The sequence below is a fragment of the Barbus barbus genome (assembly GCF_936440315.1).
Source record: "Barbus barbus genome assembly, chromosome: 26".
In the NCBI taxonomy this organism is placed as follows: Eukaryota; Metazoa; Chordata; class Actinopteri; order Cypriniformes; family Cyprinidae; genus Barbus; species Barbus barbus.
Genome location: NC_136754.1, coordinates 27948329 through 27974295, shown reverse-complemented (window position 1 = coordinate 27974295; position 25967 = coordinate 27948329). Strand labels below are relative to the sequence as shown.

Genomic DNA, 25967 nt, shown 5'->3' with positions numbered 1-25967 from the left:
TTCCACAAAAATATTAAGCAGCATAACTGTGTTCAACATTGATAATGATAATAAATATTTATTGAGCAGGAAATCAGCATATTATTTATTTTACATTTATTTATTCACATTTCTGGGACCGTAAAAATATTTTTACAGTTTGTAAAGAAGAGTCTAACATCTCAAAACCCCCCTCTCCCTGCATCTCTTTTGTGCCGCAGAGGATGGAGACCCCGGTGCGTGTGTGTGCATCTCAGTATGTGTGCGCTCCGGACAGTGAACACACGCTGCTGTCTGCGCCGGCTCAGTTCCTGCTGGAGACGTTTCTGCAGTCCTGTAGCCACCGTCTCTTTCCTCTAGCCTTCTGTAACAGAGCTAACCCCGTGCTGTCCATCGACAGCTACCTCAACCTCGGCCCACAGGTAAAAATAAATGACTCTATAGTTCACCCAAAAACAATGTTTTGATTATTTGCTCATTCCAAACCTGTGTGCTATTATGTATTATTGAAGTATTACATTATATGTATTATATTATTGAAGAATGTTCATGCAGCTCTTTTCATATAACAACAGTTAAAGGGACAGTTCACCCAAAAATGAAAATTCTGTCATCATTTACTCACCCTTAAGTAGTTCCAAACCTGTATGAATGTGTTTGTTCTGATGAACACAAAGGAAGATATTCTGAAGAATGAGGGAAACAGAGCACTTCTGGGGCACCATTGACTTCTATAGTATTTTTTTTTCCTACTATGGAAGTCAATGGTGCCCCAAAAAAGCCTGGTTACAAACTTTCTTCAAAAAATGTCTTCCTTTGTGTTCGGCAGAAGAAAGACATTCATACAGGTTTGGAACTACTTGAAGGTGAGTAAATGATGACAGAATATTCATTTTTGGGTGAACTATCCCTTTAAGAATCGTTGAATAAGTATTGACAGTCAGAAAATGAAAACAATTACTTGAAACACAGTATTGATTGTTTATATTCTGCATATTAGTTCAGTCAGTAAAAAGTAATTTAATTTGTTGCATTTTCTTTGTGTGACAGATTCAGACGTGTTACATGAGCTCTCGGCCGCACTCAGTGAATGTGGATCATCAGGGGGTGATGTTCAGTGGGCTGCTGCTCTACTTGTGTGACTCCTTTGTCGTTTCAAGCCTCCTGAAGAAATTCAACTTCCTCAAAGGTGAGGCCGGGTCCTTACAGCCGGAATATGAATATATATATATAAATATATATTAAAGATAATAATCCAAAACACACTTACACTATCAAAAAGTCCAAAAGGTTTGGGGTCCGTAAGGTTTTTTTGTTTGTTTTTTTGAAAGAAGTCTCTTCTGTTCACCAAGGCTGCATTTATTTGATAAAACATACAGTAAAAACTCTAATATCGTGAAATATTATTACAATTTTAAATACCTTTTTTTAGAATATATTTTCAAATGCAATTTATTCCTGTGTTGCAAAGATGAATTTTCAGCATCATTACTCCAGTCTTCAGTGTCACATGATCCTTCAGAAATTATTCTAATATACTGATTTGATGGCTTACTGTCACTTTTGATCAGTTTAATGAATCCTTGCTGAATAAAAGTAACATTTCTTTCAAAGAAAAATCTTACTGATCCTAAACCTTTAAATTTCTATAATCTAAAACAGAAAACCTTGTTTTTATAACTAAAATTGCAAATTCTAATTTCAAAATGGTCAGGACACAGTGTAACCTTAATGGTCCAAAATGCCACTCCACATAGATATCAAATATGAAAGTTCATCAGAACAGCAACAGCACACCTCTCTAAGCACACTGTGGTTTTATAAGAAGATGTAAATCATCATCATTTCTATCGCTCGTCCTGCAGGCGCCACGCTGTGCGTGATCTGTCAGGACCGGAGCTCTTTGCGTCAGACTATTGTGCGTTTGGAGCTGGAGGATGAGTGGCAGTTTCGTCTGCGGGATGAGTTTCAGACGGCCAACTGCAGCGAGGACCGTCCCCTCTACTTCCTCACCGGCCGCCATATCTAATCTCCTCGTCTCCATTTCCCTGCAACACAGAGAAGATGTTTTCAGCATCATTTCCAACTCTCCATCACTGCTTCTGAAGAGAATAAGACTTGAGATTCTCATCCGTTCAGCACTACCTCAGACGATGTTTGAGGATAGATACTTTGAAGAAATGACAGATACTGTGCTGGATATAGATTTTGTGTTTCCCTTTTTTATATTTTGGAAAAACTTTGTTTGTTGGTGATTTTACGTGTCCTAACACGCAAGGACACTGCGAAGGCTATGTCCTTCTACATATGATCTCAGGGTTTTTTGTCAGGAGACAAAAGGACTTTCTACTGCTATTCTTTCTTCTTGTCTGTTTTATGTACTGCTCATAATTAACGCTGTCCACCAAAGACTTATAAACTCCTCGATCTGGACGCTCGCACGACAGCTCATGATGCTTTTAGGTGTGCAATGTCATCAATGTAAAAAGACAAAGAATCTTCTATAATCTTGCCAAAGATATTACCTGACGTAATCCAAAATACATTCCTAGCTCCTCAGCCCAAGTTTGGGCGTTGCAATGGACCCACGAGGTTACAAAGTTCATGTTGTCAGCTTCCGCTCAAGAAAGCCATTTATGATCTTCTCGATTCCGGCCTGAATCAGCCGATGTGTGCTGATGTCCTTTATGATTGTAAATGCTAGTTGGTACATAGCTCAAGTGTTAACCACAGAGTTAAAAGGTCATGTTGTTTCAAGTTAGCATCATCAGTGAAACATTCCCTTTATTGAAGTAGCCGGGGATGTTTTGGAGTTGCACACTGTAAATGCCTTAAGTAACCCTGATGCCAATGACACAATCCCAAACTCCACTCCAGAAGAGATGATTAATATCAGTGAAACAGGAAAACAGTGACCTTTTCATAAAGATAGCTACCTTGCTAGCTAGTTAGCTCATATGGTATGTTTGACAAGATGAATGTTCTGGATTGGTTTCTCTTTTTGGTGTTTAGGACCTTTTGGATGTTAAAAGAAGAAGCTTTGTTTACATTTTAAGAAATGCTGATATTAATATATATGACAGACTTTTTGTCACTTTGAATTCATGGCTAGTTTTACTGAAGAGTCACTTTGAGCCGTATGTGTCACTGATTTTTTTTTTCCATGGCACAAAGAAACTACCTAGGACCCATTAGTTTCTGTTTCGGGTGATTTATTTAAAATTAGAACAATAAATCCCTTTTTTGAGGGATTGTTTTATTTATTGAAAAAGCTTCTTGGACTGTGATAATCATTGAAATATCAGGAATGCTTTGCTAGGTCAAGTCCTTGAATTCATCACCAAAAGCTTTGCACACTTGAAACTATGTACAGGTGATGTATTAGAAATGAACTAATGTAAAGCCTAACAAATATTTGGTTTACATTATTATGAACCAACTGGAGTGTTTAGAATAAAATGCATCAGTTCCCGTAATGATGAAGAAAGCCAAAGACCCACTGGACAACTGAATGTGTAGATAATTTGATGTGCACATAAATAATGCAATTTGCTTCTCACAATCTTTGCATCTTTGCTGTCAGCTGTGAATATTCTGAACATATGTAGCGCCATTTGAAATCATCTACCTCGTGATCTACTGGTTTAGTAAATATTTGATTTCAGAAAAATGTTCTTATTGCTGTTGAGATAAATGAATGTAATAAAGTGTTATCAACAACCTTATAGTGTTTGTGTGAAACGTTCTGACGTCAAAAATGTAGAAACCATGACCTTACATTAATCTTGTTAATTGTCATGTGCAGCTTGAAGCTACCACCTCTGTTACCCATATACAATAATATTTCATGATGTATTTTATCAAAAGAAATCATAAGTTTTCTAAAACGGTTTTATATCAGGATCAGAGGGATGTATTGTGTATTGCTACAACTTCAGTGTTCAGATCATCTTTTCTCCTGACAAAATCAATCTAATGGCAATATTTCCATCCGCTGAATGTATGCTTTTCCATATTCCAAGCTTGTGGCGGTGACTGGTGACTTCATGTGCGACTGAAACTTATGAAAATAAATCTAGGAATTAGTGCTGTCAAACGATTAATCGCACCCAAAATAAAAGTTTATATATATGTGTGTGTATTGTGCATATTCATATGTATATATAAAGACACACACATACAGTATATATTTTGTAAATGTATTTACATGTATATATTCATATAATTTATTTCATATATACATATATTTAAATGTTTCATATTTTTCTTAAATATATACATATGCATGTGTGTGCATTCATTTATACAGTTATACAGTTCACACACATATTATGTAAACAAAAACTTTGATTTTGGATGTGATTAATCGCAATTAAGCGTTTGACAGCGCTACTAGGAATATTAGACTTCAGATCAGTGTGGGTTGAGGTAACGAGCTGTTTCATGGATGGTAACTAATATTATTACTAATTAGTTACACTACTAGTTACTGCACAAAGTAATATTATTACTGTAACTAGTTAGCACTGTATATTATGATACCGTACTGTGTTTTATCGGATATAAGCTGTTCTGACACATTTATAATGCTCTGTTTCCATAACACAGGCTCATATGTTTGCTGAGATCAATCATCAACCGATAATGAACCCTGTATACAGTCACCTCTGTCCTCAATATTGTAGGACTCTGTATAAAATCACACCACGGTTCAACCCAAGAGAAGTAATGAACTTTAACCCCGTTAAAGCAGTGTGACACATTATCAGTCCACTCCGGTTGTCAAGATATCCTCATGATGACTGCCAAAGGTGAAAGCCTGTGGGTGGTTTCATGTGTTTTTCGAGAGAGGCGCTCGGGTGAAGTGTAAACCACAGAGTCCAAAATAAATCTGGCAGGCGGTGTTTTGATGCTTTGGTACATCCTATTATAGTCAGAAGAGCCCAGATGCCCTACTTACATGCCCAAACACACACAAATTCACAGTTTCCTCACTTAGATACATCTGAGATGCAGATATATGAAACAGATGTACTGGCTAATAATACAAGGCTGAATATATGCAGTAAATGTATCCTGCAGAAGCAAAAAGAATTGAATATAAAAAAAGCACATTGACCGTACCATGCTAAAGTAATGGCTTCGTAATGGCCTTGTATTTCCAAAGTACATGGTATTTCCACTTATTTTTCTTTCAGTGAAACATTATGTTGTACATAAACACTCGGAGGTAAACATATATAAGTAAAGTCGTGACGTATTGTCAAGTATGGTGACCCATACTCGAAATTGGTGCTCTGCGTTTAACCCATCCAAGTGCACACACACAGCAGTGAGTAGTGAACAAATGCGCACACACACACACACACACACACACACACACACACACACACACGGAGCAGTGGGCAGCCATGCTGCGGCGCCCGGGGAGCAGTTGGGGGTTCGGTGCCTTGCTCAAAGGCACCTCAGTCGTGGTATTGAGGGTGGAGAGAGCGCTGGATATTCACTCCCCCCACCTACAATCCCTGCCGGCCCGAGACTCGAACCCGCAACCTTTCGATTACAAGTCCGACTCTCTAACCATTAGGCCACGACTTCCCCGATATTTTGATAATGTTAATGTCACACTCATCTTCTTGGTAACTATACTTCTCCATCTGGCCAGATGTTTATAATGAGATTATAATAGCAGACTGCTAGAAATGCTATGCATTTATAAACTTAGCTTCTAGTCTGGATGAGACTTAAACAGAAACGGACTTGGAATGTGGGTCAAAGTTCCTCCAAACAATGTCTGTATCAAGTTCATCTGAAGTTTATCGGCACGGACATAGATATGCGAGTCATGCTCGCAGCTGTTCAGACGGCATATTTGTGATTTTGAAGGTACTTTCATGCATTGGTCAGATTTCAGACTGCTATTTGGATTTAACATCAAAAGAAAGCATCCAAAAAGCACTTGATCTATGTTATCCACAATTTGTAGATTTATTCATGTACTGTATTTCCGAAGCTTTTTAATATAGAGGGCTTTCATTTATCATTTGTCTGATTTTATACAACTTTTTATGTGGCTAATAACAGTATTTTTCAATTTATAGAATGATAAAAAGAATTCCAAAATTCCGTAACCTTAATATTTCCACAAAATAAAACAAGAATTTTAAACCTGGATTTATCCAATGTTCAGATTTTTGTTCTGGGAATGTATGCAAATTATTGCTTATTTATTTATTTAAATATAACAACTTTTTTTTTACTCCTGATGAGGTGTCTTGCTTTAAATGATATTTTCTGCAGCATGACAGGATGAAGTAAATCATTTAGAAAATAATAATAAGTAATTTAATTTTCTTAGATTTTGTACAAATTGCTGACTACAGCAAGTCAAGCGCAAATATTCAGCTCTGTTACGATATTATGAGAAAAATGAGCAATCAAATATTTGACTATAAATCATGTTCAGAAATAACTAAAAAGCAATCCCAAACTAACGATTCTCTACCGAGTCGCAGATTAATTTAAAGAAATATCAACCCCGTTACTCTTTTTTGAACCTATAGTCTAGGATTTTATTCAAATGTTAATTTAGTTTTAAAGGTGATTCAATGCTTGTAGCTGGAAAATAACAAATCACATAAATCAGGATTTTAGGTTGTATGCAGACATCCCAAATTGGGGTAAAAGAGTTTGCAATTTTATTTAATAAATAAATAAAAACAACATAACATTTAGTTTGACTTCCTATGACTTTGAATTGTTTTCCTATCTGTTAAAAAATAATAAAAATGGATCTATTTTATACTGTATTCATTTGATGTATTCATATGACCTTTGACTGTGAACAGGGGCATAATTAAATCATTGCCACATCACTAAAAAACTGTACGTTTGAATTCCATAATTTATTTAAGACCACAAATGCACTTATAATCCATACAAGTACATGTGCATATATTTATTCTACATAGACATAGATCTTGTATTAAAATCTTATTGCTGCACATGTTAAATACACAATCCTTTTATAAATCTATAAAAGGAAAGACGTCTTCATGGAAAAACATGTCTGTTGTGCTACAGGTTATGTGATGCATGTCGGTACAGTTACTCAAGACACATGCTACTCAGAAACAGGATGGGAAGCAGAGAGGAAAGCGTTTTTAGAGTCCACGGGCCCTGAAGCGCGGACAGAAGCGCAATATGAAGCAGCACCGCCATACAACACATGGCTGGGAGTTTCAATAACTAACATCTAGTTCTGGACATCATGTCATTCCTCCATGAAAATCCCTTCGGGAATAGATAGTTACATCATTTAAAAAGAGCTTCCTTGTAAAACCACTGCCATCACAATGGCATACATACCTCCTTCATTTTGGGTTGAACTATTCCTATCATTCTCACACAACTGTTGACTGCTCCTGTGTTTGTTTTTTCTCATTTTTTAGATTATTTAAGGAGCTGTGGGTAGGATTTCAATGGCGCCGTCATATAAAAAGCAATTTGAGCCTGAATTAAATTCAAAGCAAGCTTATTTTAGTTCAGACAAACAGTAGCTCAAGTCATTTTCACATTCACAGAATCCTTAAAGCCACGTCTGTCCGGTTCAAGAAAACACACTTTACTAACAGGGCTACACTTCAACTAAAATTAGTGCAATTGTCACATTCCTAGTCAAAAAATATGATTCATTTACAAGTTTGAACTAGTCAATGTCAATATAACAGTAATGAATGAGAAAAAGTGCATGCGGTACATATATAAAAACTGTGATATGATACAATCTTTTCTTGCCCTAAAAACACAAAGTAAGTGGGGTTAGTCTGTGTGGGCTACAGTGCTACAGACATTTAAGATACTTAAACATAAAGTCAGTGAAGAATTGGAAGGATACTGTCTGTAAATACATGACGAGTCTCTATTGGCTTTACACTTCAGTTGATACTATAATAGTGAAGTCTTCCTTTCTTAACACTATATGGCCTGGATGCAGCACATCAGTTGTTGAAGATAACTGGTCACGGACATGTTTTAGGTTGAAATGGTAACCAATGAATGAGAATGTGTTGCTGGACTGTGACCTCTTTGCTTGGACGTGGTTTTATGGCATCTTGCATCATTATTAGAAGTAAAGTCTCTGTAACAAATTTTCAGACGCCCTTTAATATTCTTGCTACAACCATTTCTACAGTAGTGCAATTTGACAAGAACTCATCAGACATCTCCAGGTCTTTTACATAAAGAAACTGACCTTTTTTTGCATTATTTCCATGACAATTAACCCTTGTTCTGTGTTGCGAACCTATGCTGTACCTATTTTAGTGTTTCCAGTCCAAAATTGAACAGCCTTTTAAATTGCTTGGAAATCTGTCATTATGCAGTATTATCATGAAATATTGGATTTAATCTTTTTGCCAGCTTGTTTGTTTGTTTGTTTTTTAATTAGCACAGGTTTTGTATTTCTTCTTGGAAATGGCCTCATTGTTCAGAGCTTATGCACCTCAGGTTTTGAGTGGAAAACGTTCAATTAAACTTATTCACCTCCAAAAAAAAAAAGAGAGAGGTGCATAAGCTCAGATCAATGATGCCTTTAATCAATCGGTTCCAAACGTAAATGCAAAAACTGTACTGATTGAAAGAAAACAAGATGTTAAAAAGATTGAATCCAATATTTGGCAGCAACATAGCATAATGAGATATTTATAAGCAATTTTAGTCCTTTTTGGGAACTTTTTTTTTGGGGGGGGGGGCAAAAACATCTAATATACTTAAGAAAGTTATTATATCCTGTGTGAGCAAAGTCAGCAAGTTTTAGTCCAATGTGATAACATCTAATATCAATTATCTAAATGGGGGGGGGGGGGGTAATGTGCATTTGCAAGGTACTAAATCATGGTACTATTTGAAATTAATAATTTAATGATACATCATATGCAAAAAGGATGAGGGGAAATGTACCTAATTGTCATGAGAATAATGTTACAATTAAAAATGAATTGGTATTTCTAAATTAAGCTTTATTTTCTTTTTGCGAACACATATACGCACATTTTTATATTTTGATTTAGTGGTGAACCTGGACATTGTCCCGATAGGTTTCAAGGCTTGTTGTTTTTCTGGACAATCTCATCTTCATGTGGATTCATGTTGAGTAACATGATTCAGTGGTCCAGATGGATGTTTACTTAAATCACATTTAGAAATACTTAATTAAGCGAGTCATACGCAGACATGCAATTAAGAAACAAATAAGTGCATCAAAGGATGGACGGATGAGCGGATGGAACGTGCAAGAATTTCTAAGAAGAATTTCTCTTCCATGAATGCAAATAAAAGAGATGTGCTTAAAACTACTAAAAGAAATAGTTAAATAAATGAAAAAATACTAACAATCCTGGCCCTCAAGTCAACATGCGCACTTCATTTTGGAAATGTATACGGATTATTTTGCTCATGGCTGTAGAGGGAATGGAAAGAGAAGGTCAGTGGAGATCATCCAGACTGCTGCCGTCCTCAAACACGGCATTGGTGAACTGGCGAAAGACTCGGTCCATGTAGGTGCTCTGCCGTGGCCACAGACCCTCCAGGAAGCCAATGTGGCCGCCGTGACAGGTGATGAGCAGGGCCACATTGGGGTTCTGCTTCACCGCATCCACCGGAAAGGCTGGAGAGGAAAGACATGGACGGACCAAATTGTAGATTCTTTCACTTCAGCCTTAAACCTAAATGTCACATTTTCTTAAAAATAAGGAAATAATGGGCTGTAATCTCTCACGCAACCCGACTCACCATGATTGGGGGAAAAGACGTCGTCCGCTGCGTTGAGGCACAGCATTGGCACCTGCACACACTTGATCTTGTGAATGGGGCTCGCGTCTAGATAGTATTCATCATTGGATGGGTAACCGAACATGATGGATGTGAAACGTTCATCAAACTCTCTGATTGTTTTAGCCTGTGGAATACAAGCAATATTACTAAATATTACATTAACAGCATGTGACAAATGTATGGAAGCATATGTGTAGCAAAATTCAATTTGAAATGTAATATGCAAAATAAGGCAACGTGTCTACACCTGACGCGAGCGGCATGGCAAAAGACAGCATTGAACCCATTATAATCAGTGACAACTGTGGCGTCCGATGTAGACACGGTGTAAATAAGTGTAGAATAGCACTGTTTGCTTTTGTGCATCAATCCGAGCGTAAACGGTGAGAGGTGAAAAACGTTTGGTTAATAGTGAATATTGACCTATCGTGCGTCCTGTTGCCGTAATGCTTGACAGCTAGGGGGCGTGCTCGGCTCGGAACGCATTTTCAAATCCACAATGACTTAAACTATATTCATCGCGGGGTATTTCAAGAAAATGCAATTGAAACGTCATATATGTAATTGTCAATGCATTTAAGTAAAATAAAAGACATTTAAATCACCGTTTTGCTACCCTTTTGCTGCACCTTTGGCTCAGAATGCATTTTGAAACTCTCATTGCATTTTGCTACAATTATCACACGGTATTATGATGCAAATGCAATCCCAAGTGTCCGACCCCTAAGTCTAAATGCATTTAGGAAAAACAGCATTTAAATGATCATTTTGCTACAGTTTTTGCTTGGACATGTTAAACATATCTAATCAATTGGGGTAATACATTTTCATTTTGCAACTTATAAAGCTTTAAAATGTGTTTTTAAATTGCATATTAAAACTAGTGTATAAAATGGCACATTTCAATGATATAATTGAATTTTCATTTTCATTTTGCACTAAATGTTGCACATATGAATGGGAAAATGCAAATTTAAATACAGAAACACATTGCCATTTTACATTTCAAATTGAATTTAGCTACACCTATGCTTCCATACAAATGAGACACAATATTGTAGAAGTCAGAATGACTGACTCACCTTCATCACATGGTCTATGTTGTATTTTTTTTCAAGAACGGTTCTGTGACTGCAAAAAGAAAAGAGGAAAATGTCAGGTTTTGGCGGTTTGGGATAATGTTTATGTAAACAAGAAGTATTTATAACCGTGACATGCTTTATAATTAAAGGAATAGTTCACCCAAAAATGAAAATTTTCTGAAAATGAACTCTCCCCCAGACCATCCAAGATGTAGAGGAGTTTGTTTCTTTATGGGAACAGATTTGGAGAAACGTATAATTACATCACTTGCTCGCCAAATGCTACAAGAATCACAGTGCAAGTTTAATTCTGCAAGCTGTTATCCCTGACAAAACTTTTAATTTACTTTTGTGTAAAAACGTGTCAACTTTTAGCTGGCCAATTAAATGAAAGATACGTCAGATTTGTTGTTGATATTAATTCTGGCTGATCCATAACCCTGCAAATGGCAGGTCAAGTTGATCGCATAGCATTGTGGGATAGCGTACCTAGTATAGTGTGCTTTGTTGCAAACATGGAAGGTCATTCGGTTATTATATGCAAGCAGAAATGTGCATACTGTGCACAGCATACTGCATACTACATATATAGTAAGAGTAGTACGCTAGTGTTCTATTTCAAGCAGCCGTTCAGTATGGTATATATCAAACACAACTGTAGCATGGTACCACCATTGCATTTTTTGCACGTTGCCGATAAGCTGATTATGAGTTAATTAAAATAGAATAAGCCCCAAATGTGCAAAGTTTAATTTCCATGTCCTGTTCTAAAACTTGGTGTACTTCAGCAAAATACGTAACCAATTCTGTTTAATCTTATTTGGCACATTTGGTAACACTCAAAAAGAGATCAAAGCCAAAAAGGGGGGCAATCGAGGACGATGTCCTCTGCGGGACTACACGCACACGCACACACACACACACTTGACTGTGGTGAATTAAGCTGGGTTTATCCCCCTCTGACCCCACTGACCGGTCCACGGATGCCTGCAGACAGCTGGTGAGGTAGGAGTTGAAGAGGAAGCGGTCCAGGGGCTTTTCCAGTGAAGCCGTGCACTCAAACACATCCCAGCCTGCCGAGAAAACCACCACTCCCTTCAGATGCACCTCCGAGCCCTTCCGACCCAGATAGTTCGCCAGCATCATCCTGCAGGGTGTCAAGATTTAGCTACTACAGCAGCTACAACACATAGCATCTAACATATCCAAGAACACACACACATTATATATGTATGGCTGCTAGTTTTTTGTACGTAAGCTGTGTGAAGCTGACCCTTTTCTTTCTGTAAGACGGAGTGGATTAGAGCGCTGTGCTGCCGACTCAGCTTTTACTTAAAACCAGATATAAATTTAGGGTGAAATGAAGCTGTGAGGCTCTGGGCAATGAAATGTCATCTGCATCACATGACGGGGAAATAAATGCATGAACAAAGCATAAATTGGGGAACTTTATAATACATGTCAGGAATGAATATCATTATATAATGCTTTTTATGCAAACAGCAATGTTTCAGGCGTGTATGGGTTTGTTTCCTTTTTGCATATTTGTAATAGATGATGTATTAATGAAGTACAGTATGTGTGGTAGGTGAAACTGCAGCACTCGTTCACATAGATACACGGAGGCTTCATATTTCAATAACAGTCTTTGATTTCTGAAAGATCATGTGACACTGAAGACTGCAGTAATGATGCTTTGAATCAAAGGAATAAATTACATTTTATTCACATATATTCAATTACAAAACACTTATTTTTGACTAACTTTTGAATGGAGTATTTCACACAGGCAACTGCACGCTGTCTCTCTTAATTACAGGCACTGTACAGTTCTGATCAGTGGAAAAAAACACTGCTAGAGTGTGCTGGTATGTGATGTGTGATCATAGCAGCTGAATTCCCATTTAAGGGCAGGATAAGCCTCTGTGTGTGTGCATTAGTGAGTGTGTGTGTGTGTGTGTGTGTGTGTGTGTGTGTGTGTGTGTGTGTGTTAAACTCACCCGCCCATTGAAACCCCAGCTGCCATGAGCGGAGCTTTGTCGATGGTCCGCTGGACATGTTCAATGACCTCCTCCAGATCCTCTGTGTTCGCTGCACAGTACGTCCTAGGCGTCTAGAGCACAGTGAGCAGAGGATATAAGAGAGAGAGCTCATATCTCTAACCCCAGACACACAAACACACACCAGAGATCTGTATTCATACTCCGGGAATCTTACAACCTCATGACCATCGACCATAAGGATCAAGCATGTTCATAAGATTTACTGATTGTTTAAAGTCTCTTATTTCAACTGAATAAAAACATTTCTTGTGCTTTAAGTACTAAAAACTTGACTAAATATTATGTATTTTTCTTACAATTACATATATTTCTATGGGACAATATTATGCATCTGCAAAGGTTTTTTATGAACACATTCTCAACTTCTTCAAACATTTTATTACTAGCTCTCTGACATGAGTATTACTGCAGGGATTTTAAGCCTCTTCTGTTGGATGAAAAACATTATCATCTGAATTCCAACTAAGTTCATGAGTCAGAGGAAAGGATTTATGGACAGGCTCTTGTATACAAAGTTTATTTGCACAACAAATATTACATAACTTCAATTTGAATGACTCAAGCGCCATACATATGTTTGGTAATATATTCAAGCTGACAGAAGTGTGTTGCTTGTGCCAAAGCTTAACGTGACAACATTTTGGCTTAAGTTACTGAACCAAAACAGAGATAAAAGGTTATATTTACCAGTAACTTTTCACCCGATACTCCTCTGTTATTGAACACCACACATCTGAAAAACACAAGAAAGGATTCAGAAAAAAGTTCAGTTTGAAAAGTTTCTGTAGTTGAATTCTTGATTCTGATTGGCTGACATGTTCTAAAGGCATTCATTCATTTATATAAAGTATAAAGTACTTCCAGTTTTGGTGACTGCATTATAGTTTCATATCACTACGCCACACTCTTACTGATAAGTTTGAAAAAAATAGAAAAGGTCTATTTCTAAACAAGATAGTTTAAGGAAGTACGTCCCTCATTTGTAAGTCGCTTTGGATAAAAACGACTAATAAAGTGATCTGCTAAATGAATAAATTCTTACATTTACACAAGTGTTTTAGGGATCACAACCTGAGATAAGCGCATTAAATAGACAGCAAACAGATTAATGTACTTGTATTAATGCCCATCAATAATTCAGAAAAGTAGAAACACACCTCACCTAAACAAGCTACCCATAAATCTGCAGCAAAAGAGGTGCGTTGATGAGTTATGTAGCAAATAATTAGAGGCTTGTTCAAGTACAAATAATAGTAATAGTGATGCTTGCCTTAACATCCTCTGTATTCACACACAGAGACAGTGTTTGTGTCATTAGATTCTACTGAATCTCAAAGTCATGTCCTTGACCAAATTATATGAATAGTTTATGTGTATAACTGTTGTGAACTCAGTCATTTCCTAGCACACGAGAGCTTTGAAGAGGGAAATAACCCCCCAGTTTCACTAGGTCAAATATTTTTGTGCAATGAATGCTAAACTGTATAACAGACCACTGTCTCTGTGTTACACTAGTTTCACATATCACTCCACTGTCTCTTTCTTCTCAAATAATTTAAAAAATCATGCTAATTTATTTATTGATTGGTAATTTCAACATCTAAACAGCAGAAATCTCAACATCCATCAGTCAGTACACAAATGACTCCTTGAAACTTCAAGAGGTTAAAATAAAAGGCTTGCATGCTCAGCTACAAAGCAAAGTTTAGATCTATAGCACACGTCACTGCTTATGTGTTAGTGTATCTTTAGCGGCTGGTGGGCCGATTTCTGCTGCGGCATGGAAAGTTGCTCCTAGCTAAGCTGCAAAGCTGGTCAAAGCTGCAATTCATTAAGCAGAGAACAGGCCAAAGAAAGATGCTGAGTGAGCTGCTGTAGCCCCCACGGCCTCACGCCTCTCGAAGTTTACAAGAATGAGCTCCTGACAGATGCCCAAAAGGAGAAAATGCCCGTTTCTGCATCCCTGAAGGCTTTAATACAGAGCTCAGCTGTTTGTTGACTCTCCCTCTCTCTCTCTCTACGAAGTGGCAGCTTCAGAAGTGGAGTCTGACAAAGATGTTACAGGAGTATTGTAAGCACGCATTGATCTGCACCACAGCGACCCATGTTCTGGCGCAGGTGTGGCATTAAGCTTACAAAAGCATCGGTTCAAGCCTTTCTGAATCTCGCGGTACAAAATAGCTAATAGAAATTATGTTGCTTTTGAAGTACACTACAGGTGCAGTTAGAATTCAAGGTGAAGGAGAACACAATTGTGCATTAAAAAACTGATAAATTGTGATGGGCCATTGTAAAATGTCTGATATAAGCATACCTGTAACCGCACATCAATTTATCTATAGTAATGTGCTTTAAAGAATTGAAAATTTGCAAAAGTGCAAGTCATAAAAAGGATGCAAGAGCACCATACAAATATCACAAGTATAATAAAAGTAATCTGTTCAACTTGCTTCTAAAGTCAGTGAGTCATTGTGCCACTAGGTTGCATTTGACAGCTAAATTAGGGGGGGGGGGGTCACTGAACAATTAGAACATGTGATTAAAAAAAACTCAAAATTTAACATTTAGAAATAGGTCGGATTTCACTGTTTGTCAAGAATGATACCTTGCAGTCTTGTTGAGGAAAGATGTGCTCAGGGTTGCCAAGTTGGCAGTTTTCCCTTGGAATTGTTTTTTTTTTTTTTTTTTCTCCAAAGTGACAGTTCACCCACAACTGAAACTTCTGCCATGATATGCTCACCCTCAAGTTGATCCAAACCTATTTGACTTTCTTTCTTCTGTTGAGCACAAAAGAAAAATGTTGGAAACCAAACAACTGCTGGTAGCCACTGACTTCCATCGTAAGGGGAAAAATACCATGGTAGTCAATGGCTACCAGTAACTGCTTGGTTGCCAACATTCTTCAAAACATCTACTTTTGTGTTCAACAGAAGAAACAAACGAAGAAGGTATAATATGCGCAAATCCAAAAACTTTAGGCAGGTGCTCGATCACATGAATGTTTGGCCAAACTTATATAAAATAAACTTATTTTTGAGAGCAGTAGTGGCAGCGTGCCGATTTTTGTTTATTGACAGCAACAGAAGAAAGAAACCACTTTAGGGTGAGTAAATTATGACAGAATTTTTGGGTGAACTATCATAGTTTTGGGCTAGTTTTATTCGCAGACCTGGCAACCCTTGATGTGCTATTATTTTTTACAGTGACTGGACTGGAAATTGCTTGACTGTGATGTGTAAATCTGGATTTTTGAGTTCTAAAACTCACAGCATGTTTCCATAGTATAACAAGCATTCTTAGTCAAGAGAACAAGTACATTGTGAATCCCCATGACCCTTTTCTAAATTAAAGGCTGTGAACCAGGCTGCTCACCTGTAGCCCATATCCCGGCTTTGCTGTACCATATGCAGAATGTAGGATTCGCGGCTTGTGCCCGTCAGTCCCGGGAGCAGCAGCACAGTGGGGCGGGTGGACTGGTCCGGGTGGGACGCGCTGTCATCATTGTCAAACCAATCCAGAGAGATCTGGCCTCCATCTGGTGCTCTAATGAGCTCACTGCCGGACACACAGAACAGCTTAATTTAGCCAGAGGAACATTCAGTGAAACTGTGGAATTGTGTGTTAATACTAGCTTAAGTGCTCATAAATAGTACAAAGAGAGAAACTGTTACAGGAATGTGACTCAGCTAACAAAAGTACCATCAAGTACCATGGCAGTGCAATGGTTGTACGGCAATCCGTATCACACCACAGCGGCCACTAAAAATGTACAGTGTGAATGTTACTGGATTGAATTGCAAACAAAATAATGTTCATTTGTGCAAATGCCTTGCTTTTATAATGCAAGCTTTAATGCTTAAGCATGTAAAATGTAAAAGTGATGGAGATCCTGATTGAAATGATTCTCTAAAACACTTTCAAGCTAATTTGCAGCTGACTGAGAGCATAAAATATTTGGTATTTGTAACAAAACATATTAGCAGAATATATAATATATCAGTAAAATATATTCATAACTACTTAAAATGATGTTTGATTAAAAATAAAGCATAAATGGAAATTTGAAATACAGACATATCAGCATTATTGTTGTGTCACTCATTTTTGATTATATATGTTTTAGGTAGGGTAGGAGATTTCGGAGAGGCTAGCAAAAGCAAAGTAGCTTAGAAAGCATAAGATCCCACCCTCCCTGCAAAATCAGTCTCCAAAGCCACGCCTCCTCCAAAACACATGAACGCGCACAGGCTAACCAGAGACACGATGAGAAACGGCATTGGTGGAGGGCTGTCAGATTACCTCCAGTGAGAAAACATTACAGTACAAAGCGCATGATATCACTCGGTTGTAACTCACTTCTCACACAGTCTGCAATAGCGTAATGAAACACGCTGATGACGTACAGAGGGATGCAAATACAAATGTTGACAGGCAGGTAGGACAGCCTATCGTCGCCTTTGGACCGAGGAATTTGATTGGATGAACATTTTATCCTACGCCTTCCACAGCTGATATAAATACATATAAATACATTTAGAGCACTTAACTTAGTGATTGCTATTGGAATGTGAAGAGACTTTCAACCAGCATAACAAAAAAACTAAATCACCTACCCTGCCTTTAAATGTGGTACAATTTTAGCAATGTGAACTTCAATTGCTACACTAAAATAATTGTACATACAACATAGTATAAAATGATTATGGCACAATTATTAGAAACTGAAAAGAAATGATTTTTCGAAGTTGTAAATTAAATATTTTTGAGGTATGTTTTGCAAAAAAGTGCTATTTCAGTCTTTATCCTTCACATTTAAATTCACACTTAATTTAATGTATGACTTGCTGATTCTTTGTCATTATGTATAAGATTTACTAGCAATTTGTGAGTGAAAATTGTTTTTACACTAGTGTTTTTCATTTTGTTTTTTTAAGTCCGTTATGTGGAGCTGAAGTGGTGAACAGAGATATAGTTGGATATGGTCAGTGTATTTCTCAGGTCTAAAGCCAAAGTCAGTCTGCAGTCTGGCATTAGCCACATCCCACCTGTGCTTTGAGATGACATCACTTCCCCTGCTGGACATTAGCTTGCTTCCAACCTCTACATTAGCGCTTGTGCTTGGCTACCATGGGTTTTCAATGGCACATGTTATTGTTAACATCAGCATCAGTTAATAAAAATCACTAATATATTCACTAATGAACTCTCTTCAACATTGTTAATGATAAGAAATGTTTCTTGAGCAAATAATCAGCATAACAGAATACACATTATTCTTAAGGATCATGTGACACCGGAGTAATGATGCTGAAAATTCTTCATCGCAGAAATAAATAGAAAACACAATTTTACTACTTATTACTGTTTTTTTTTTAACAAATAAAAGTCTTTTGGTGAACATAAAAGGTGAACATTCTTTTCCAAAAACATTTTTAAAAATTGTACAGACCTCAGGCTTTTATTTAATCGTAGTATATGAGAAACTGATTGTTAAACAGTCCACTTCTCTGGACTCTTCTGTTGTTTTATATGGCCTCATCATGACTCTGCTGGAAGTGTCTGACTCCTCCAGAGACACTGCGGAGAGAATCTGTGTCAAAGGGCTCTCGTGTTGTTTTACAGCTAGCTTTCTCAGAGACCAGGCGTCATGTAGAGCTACATGCGTGCGATGTAATTTCAGAGCCAACATTAAATATGCACTCTAGACCAAGTCTGTCTGCAGTCACTGCCGCCAGGAACGGCCCCGCACTCTGAATGTGGGAAAGTTTTTTTATAGACATGTAAATCCCACCTTTCAAAATGCCAGACAGTGAGAGACCAATCTGACAATCAACATCAAATGCTCTGTCCCGTCTGGATCTGTATTCCCAGGACATTCTGTTTCCAAAACAGAAGCTCCAATTTCACACCTGACCACATGGCACTGAAGGTCGACGGCGGTGTCAGAGACGGATGACATCACACACACGAGAGCATTCAGTGCATCCCAGCATGCATCACACACCCTTCCTTCCTAACGGGAATGCGTAGCGGCCGGGACGGTCAAACTCAGACGCCCTTGACTTCAAACACTGTCCTTGATCGTTCCACACAAACAGCAGGATCCATAAGCAGATTTGCTCACTCAGACTCTCACGCCGGCTGCATATTGAGACGGAGGAACCGGATTAGCTATTGATTCCAATCCCGTTAAAAGCAGTGCAGGTGACGAGTCGAATAGTGCTGCGGATGATACTGTTTTTGCATGAATGCATCTTCTCTGATCTCTGAGCAGAAACACACAGCGGCCGATTTAGCCTCTAAACTGGTTTAGTGAGAGATGCACTGCAGCACTGAATCAGTAATAACTGAATAACTAATAGTTTCTACCATATGATAAACACACTTCCATTGACCACACAAAACACTGTTTCACCAACAAACTGAGTTCAAGCCAGCGTTGAGTATTTTTTGCAGCAAACAATGTTCAAAATCCCAGATGCAATGTAAGGGAAGTAGCAAGAGATTTATTTCCTGTATTGTGATGGGAAAATAAAGATATTTATCATTATTGAAAACATTATTATTGTAAATATATTATTTCACTGTAAAATACAATGAATAACAGTAATAATCACTGTAAGCTCAAGTTATTACATTTTAATTAAAAATGGCAACGTAAAAAAATAAATAAACAATTAATTTTGTAATATGATCAATAACATATATCTAATACACACATATATATACATATATATATATATATATATATATATATATATAATAAAATATAAAATAGACTATTTTCATTTCATGCTGCTTGAAAAAAAAATATTCTGTGAATCTGCATGAGATATTTTTTTTTGCATTATTTTCCCAAACTCAAGCAATCATCTATTGTTTTTATTCAAATAAAAATAAAATTTATATGCAAATAATAACTATATGATAAAGTTCTTAAAATGCTTATAAAAAGACTTTAATTGATGTTGTGTTGGTCAATATGGCAGCTGTCTCAGGCTTTATTTGATTAATTTATTGGACAACTGAGAGAGGCATATAATAAGACGACCACAGATATTTACATTAACATTTAGTCATTTAGCAGACGCTTTTATCCAAAGCGACTTACAAATGAGGACAATGGAAACAATCAAAATCAACAAAAGAGCAAAAATATGCAAGTGCTTTAAAGATATATTTTAGATATAAAACTAATAGTAATCACTTGTCTTGATGTAAACGTCTTTTATTAGGCTACTGATTTAAAATATATATATTACTGTCTCAAGCAAGTATGCATGTTTTAATTTTTATTTTATTGTTTTAAACATACTATTAATTTGAATACATTTATGTTTTCTTTATATAAAACAGAATTTCTTTTGTTACTTTTGATTATGGGCTGAAATATGACTTGCTCGCTTTACTTGCATCAGTGTATTGATTCCCATAACATGCGATCATTAGAACAGGAAAGCTGATATAAGCTACTCTCTCTCTTTCTCTCTTTATATTGCTGAGAACAGGAGTCCTCTGAACGTTGAGCTACACTCTCACTGCATCAGACAATCAATGAAATGAATGCTGAAAGAAGCTCTCTGATCCTCTACCAAGGGCACTTTTATATGTTAAAGAAAGCAAAACATAACCTCAAGAGGAGAAAGTGTGGCAACTTCAGTATAAATGTGAAACCTGCTTTGATTTTGAATGCTGTTACAGCAGAAGGAGACTCTGCAGAATTACCTTCAGACAGCTATTCTTGCTTAATCTTTCTTATACCTGAAGACCGTTAATGGACCCCAACGGCAAATTACATATAGGAGCTACATACAATACATATTCACCAAAGTTCAGAGGAAATGTTCATTTCCTGCCTAAAGCAAACCTGGCACTGTGATCAACCACTTCCTCTGACATAAGTCTTTGAAATGGTTTGATTTTGAAAGATGCCAGAGTAATTACCCTGTATTACCAGAGTAATTATCATGTATTACCAATAATTGTGAATTTCTTTGAAAGCATTTATTGGCTTTGTGGAGTTAAGCAGTCGTCTTGCCACATTCTGACAGTGAGGGAAATGCACTCACTTTCTGTAGTTGACCCAGGGCTTGGCGGTCACGAAGGGTCTGAGCAGCGTTTGCACCCGGCTCTCCCAGCACCAGAATGTGGGGTAGTACGTCTCTGAGACCACGGGGCATTTGTCCCTCAGGAACTGATGAAACTTCTTCCCTCCAGCTATCAGTATGGGTTTCTGCAAAACAAAGAGCAAAGGAACTGGTGGTTATCTCAGAAAGCACAACTAGAACAGTTAAAAATATCTGTGAAATAGAAAAACAGCCAAACTATTCATTCCTTTAACCCCCCCCCCCCCCTTTCATTCTTTCATTCATTCATCATTCATATATACATTAATTCATGCATACATACACTCATTCATTCATTCATTCATACATATACACTCATTCATTCATTCGTCCATTCATTCATTCATACATACATTCATTCATTCATACATTCGTCCATTCATTCGTACATACATACACTCACTCATTCATTCATTCATTCATTCATACATACATACACTCACTCATTCATACATTCGTTCATTCATTCATACATACACTCATTCATTCATACATACATTCATTCATTCATATATTTGTCCATTCATTCATACAAACATACACTCACTCATTCATACATACATTCATTAATTCATACATACACTCACTCATTCATTAATTCATTCATACATACATACATACACTCACTCATTCATACATTCGTTCATTCATTCATACATACACTCATTCATTCATACATTCATTCATTCATACATACACTCACTCATTCATTCATGCATACATTCACTCGTTCATTCATTCATTCATACATACATACACTCACTCATTCATACATTCATTCATTCATTCATACATACACTCACTCATTCATACATTCGTTCATTCATTCATACATACACTCATTCATTCATACATTAATTCATTCATACATACATACATTCATTCATACATACATTCATTCATTCATACATACACTCACTCATTCATACATTTGTTCATTCATTCATACACTCATTCATTCATTCATTCATATATACATACATACATACATTCATTCATTCATACATTCGTCCATTCATTCATACATACATACATACACTCATTCATTCACACACACACACACACACACACACACACACACACACACACACACACACATACATTCATTAATTCATACATACACTCATTCATTCATACATTCATTCATTCATTCATACATACAATCATTCATTCATTCATACATACATACACTCATTCATTCACACACACATACATTCATTAATTCATACATACACTCATTCATTCATACATTCATTCATTCATTCATACATACATTCATACACTCATTCATTCATACATACATACATACACTCATTCATTCACACACACATACATTCATTAATTCATACATACACTCATTCATTCATACATTCATACATACATGCATACACTCATTCATTCATTCATACACTCATTCATTCATACATACATACATACATACATTCATTCATACACTCATTGATTCATTCATTCATTTAAAATTGAATACTGATACTGAAGAATTTAAACTACTTTTTAGTAAATGTATAATAACAGTTATCATCGTAATCATAATATACAATACATAATTATTAACTATATTACAAATCTATATGATAAAATAAATATATAATAATAATAATAATAAATATAAGATAATATAAGATAATAATCATAATATATGATATATAATTCTAATTATTAAGATTAATAAATAATAAAAAAATGTATTATTAAATAATACAATCATTTTATATCATATTATAAATGTATTGTATTGACTTATTATAATATAGAATAAAATTGTGACATACAAATACAAAACATTTTTAGATCAAACTTCAAGAAAATAAACTTTTAAGCCTAAGAAACTTCAGTATCTTAAGTCCAGAGTGACTTCATGAATATCCTATGAATACGTTTTAATGATAATTTTAATTGTTTGCTAAATAATTTATATTTGCATAGTTTTATATTTCTGTGTGTGCCATTCAGATATATTTGATTACTGTTACAAATTGTGACTAAAAATCTTTGACTACAGTCACCCAAGTTTTATTCTGGTGAACAATTGACATGTTTGTCCTTCTAAACGTTTATTATGCATCAATATTTAGCAATAAATCAGTGTTTTGTTGAGTGCGATTAAAATTAGAGCACTGGTGGATTATAATACATGCAGTGTCATAACCTTAAAATGTATTTCCCCGTCTAAGCTCTAAAAATGGGGAAATGTGATTTTATGGCACTGTTTTTACAAGTGCACATGTTTCAAAATGCCTGCAAGAGAGTAGAACAAGACTTCTTTTGACAAAAGAAAGCTTTAATGCATATTTCAAGGTGCATTATGACATTAATATCGGCTCTGAGTCTGCGCACGTGTGGCACTGAGTGCAAAGAACGAGACTGACAGCACTACAATGACGTAACTCTGCCTCTTGCATTATGACATCATGAGCCGGCAGACCTCGCGTGCACGAGCATCAGAATCACGCCATTAATTTGTACATGAACGTGAACGGACGGACAGACAGTCACCTTACCTTTGCCACAGAGAGCAGGTAGTAGCAGGCATAAGCGGCGCTGAATCCGAGCACCACTGAGAGTCCCACCCCAGAGCCGAAGAGCCCGACCTTAACTTGGTTTTTGAGGTAATGTGAAAGGTCACTCGTAAATAAATAAAAATTAAGCTCCGGTGAGATCATTGCCCTATAAAGCCCACGGTTCCGGCCACTGAGAGGCTCGAGCTGCTGCAGCTGGATAAAGGATGCGCGTCCGAATGCAGAGGTGAACGGAGACAGGAGTTTAAAGACGGGAGGATGGGTGGCGCTCTGCGAGGCGAGTCAGTGCTGCCCAGAGAAATGCACCCGGCAGAACTCAACTGCAGAAGGAAGGAAGCCGGAGGGGGCGGGGCTTGCGACTCGGCGTTTCTTATTCGTTGTTTGATTGGATTGCGTCAATATCCATTTAAAGACACAGTACATGTAAAGCGGCAGAAGAACGACACCTGCACATGAAACGTTGTTAACTGCTTGTTTTTTTTCCAAGTATTATAAAAAAAAAAAATATATATATATATATATATATATATATAAACAGAAATGACGGATGGAGGAATAAAAATGCATATGAAAACAAAATTCTACATTACAGAAATTATTTACAGAGTTATGGTTAATGTGCCTAACTGGATGGTGAAATTGTGATGAAACGGGTTTGCTGGAACCACAAACAGTTCTGTCTTGGCAAGGTTGAGTTGAAGGGGATGGTCCTTCACCCAGCAAGAAATGTCTATTAGACATGATGAGATGCAAGCAGCAATCATCAGGATCATCAGGATGCAATGAGAAGAAGAGTTGAGTGTCATCAGCATAACAGTTATATGAAAAGCCATGTTTCTGAATGACAGAACCTAGTGATGTAGACAGAGAAGAGAAGTGGTCCAAGAACTGAGCCCTGAGGCACCCCAGTAGCTAGATGTTGTGACTTGGACACCTCACCCCTCAAAGACACCTTGAAGGACCTATCTGACAGGTAAGACTCAAACCACTGGAGTGTGGTTTCTGAGAGACCCTTAACCAATAGGGCTAACAGGAGGATCTGGTGGTCTGGGTCTAATGCTACCTGGTTTCACAGTAAAATCATAAAGGTGGGTTGATTTTATGTTCACGTGTGTGTAATGTGTTCAAAATCTATGTTAGGATAATTTGTGAAGGTGAAAAGTACATTTTATACACAATTGTATATTATATATATATATATATATATATATATATATATATATATATATATACAGTCATGTAATGGTCGCAACTGCTGCTATTGAGTTCTATTGAGTTTCGCCTCTTGGGCTTCTATACACTTTGCTGGAAAGCAGCATATAAAATGCGATTGTCACTTTATTAATAATAGGATAGCATAAGTAGCCTACAGCAGATTTATGAGAGAGTTTGTAAATAGACAGATAAGGGGCAGGATAGCGCCCTCTACCGAAGATAGGGTCCAATCGAAGCAGTAGCGGATCATATGGCGATGTTATGATGACGCATTTCATGTGCGACATTAACATTTGCTTTATAATGCAAGAATGTTGCTTCTTCTTTTGAAACTTTTCTATAACTCTTTATTATTGATTAATAACAAGAATGCAGTGAAACTGGGTTCTTTTATAAACAATCTTATTGAATAATTGCCCTTTTGATTCATTTTCTTTTGAATGTGTAAATGCCATTTTTAATATGCTCCCTGTTCTTTTAGTATTTGTTTTCTAAGATGTGCACAGGTTGTAGTAAGACTTTTACATTGTACCTTATTTGTTTGTATTTGCTTTGTCAATAATAATAAAAAAAAAAAAAAAAAATGTTGCTTCTTCTTCTTCTTCTTCTTCTAATCGTTGTTTTACTAGAAAAACACGCTAAGATTAAAAATCTCTAACAAAGAGAGTCTAAATAAGATCCATCCTTAACACACAAACAGATAAAATGATTCAAGATTTAAAATGAAATAACAAATAATAAGAAAGGGAATCAATGCATAATAACTAAATCAGACACAGCATTTAAAACCAGATGTTTCTGTCTCCAAATAATTTAAAATCACTTTCAAACTTCCAATCAAACCAGCTCCCTATAATTCTCAACATTTAATAAAATCTTACAAATAAGAGGTATGATGAAACATAAAAATAAGAAACAATCAAATGTAAGCATAGTGCATTCAAGAAAATTCAGAAAATGACAAAGGTTAACATTTTTTTAATAGGAATAAATAAATAATATAAAAAGGCAGATGTAACATATTTTTTTTTAGTTTTTTTTACGTTTAAACAGTTGAATCTGTTCTTTCCCAGTAGATCATCAGCACAATCTGTCATATGCACACCTACTGACAACCGTTTAAACACA

General features: G+C 36.5%; 2 protein-coding genes across 4 annotated transcripts in view; one reads left to right on the top strand and one right to left on the bottom strand.

Annotated features, from left to right (window-relative positions):
• LOC306846410 (GREB1-like protein) overlaps positions 1 to 3699 on the top strand; it is a 58535-nt gene extending 54836 nt beyond the window's left edge. For all 3 annotated transcript variants that reach the window (XM_079379781.1, XM_079379782.1, XM_079379780.1), the window contains exons 32-34: positions 201 to 401; positions 1030 to 1168; positions 1845 to 3699. In XM_079379781.1, the coding sequence (XP_079235907.1) occupies positions 201 to 401; positions 1030 to 1168; positions 1845 to 2008 (504 nt within the window). In that variant the 3' untranslated portion in view covers positions 2009 to 3699. The remainder of the gene's footprint in view (positions 1 to 200; positions 402 to 1029; positions 1169 to 1844) is intronic.
• Positions 3700 to 6872: 3173 nt separating this feature from the next.
• On the bottom strand, positions 6873 to 23942 carry LOC306845722 (phospholipase ABHD3-like). Its single transcript, XM_079378681.1, has 9 exons — positions 23607 to 23942; positions 21028 to 21191; positions 16331 to 16513; positions 13646 to 13691; positions 12896 to 13008; positions 11869 to 12042; positions 10896 to 10944; positions 9772 to 9937; positions 6873 to 9646 (listed from the first exon to the last, which is right to left on the bottom strand). The coding sequence occupies exons 1-9, from the start codon at positions 23766 to 23768 to the stop codon at positions 9465 to 9467; spliced, it is 1239 nt and encodes a 412-aa protein (XP_079234807.1). The 5' UTR covers positions 23769 to 23942; the 3' UTR covers positions 6873 to 9464.
• Positions 23943 to 25967: the final 2025 nt, after the last annotated feature.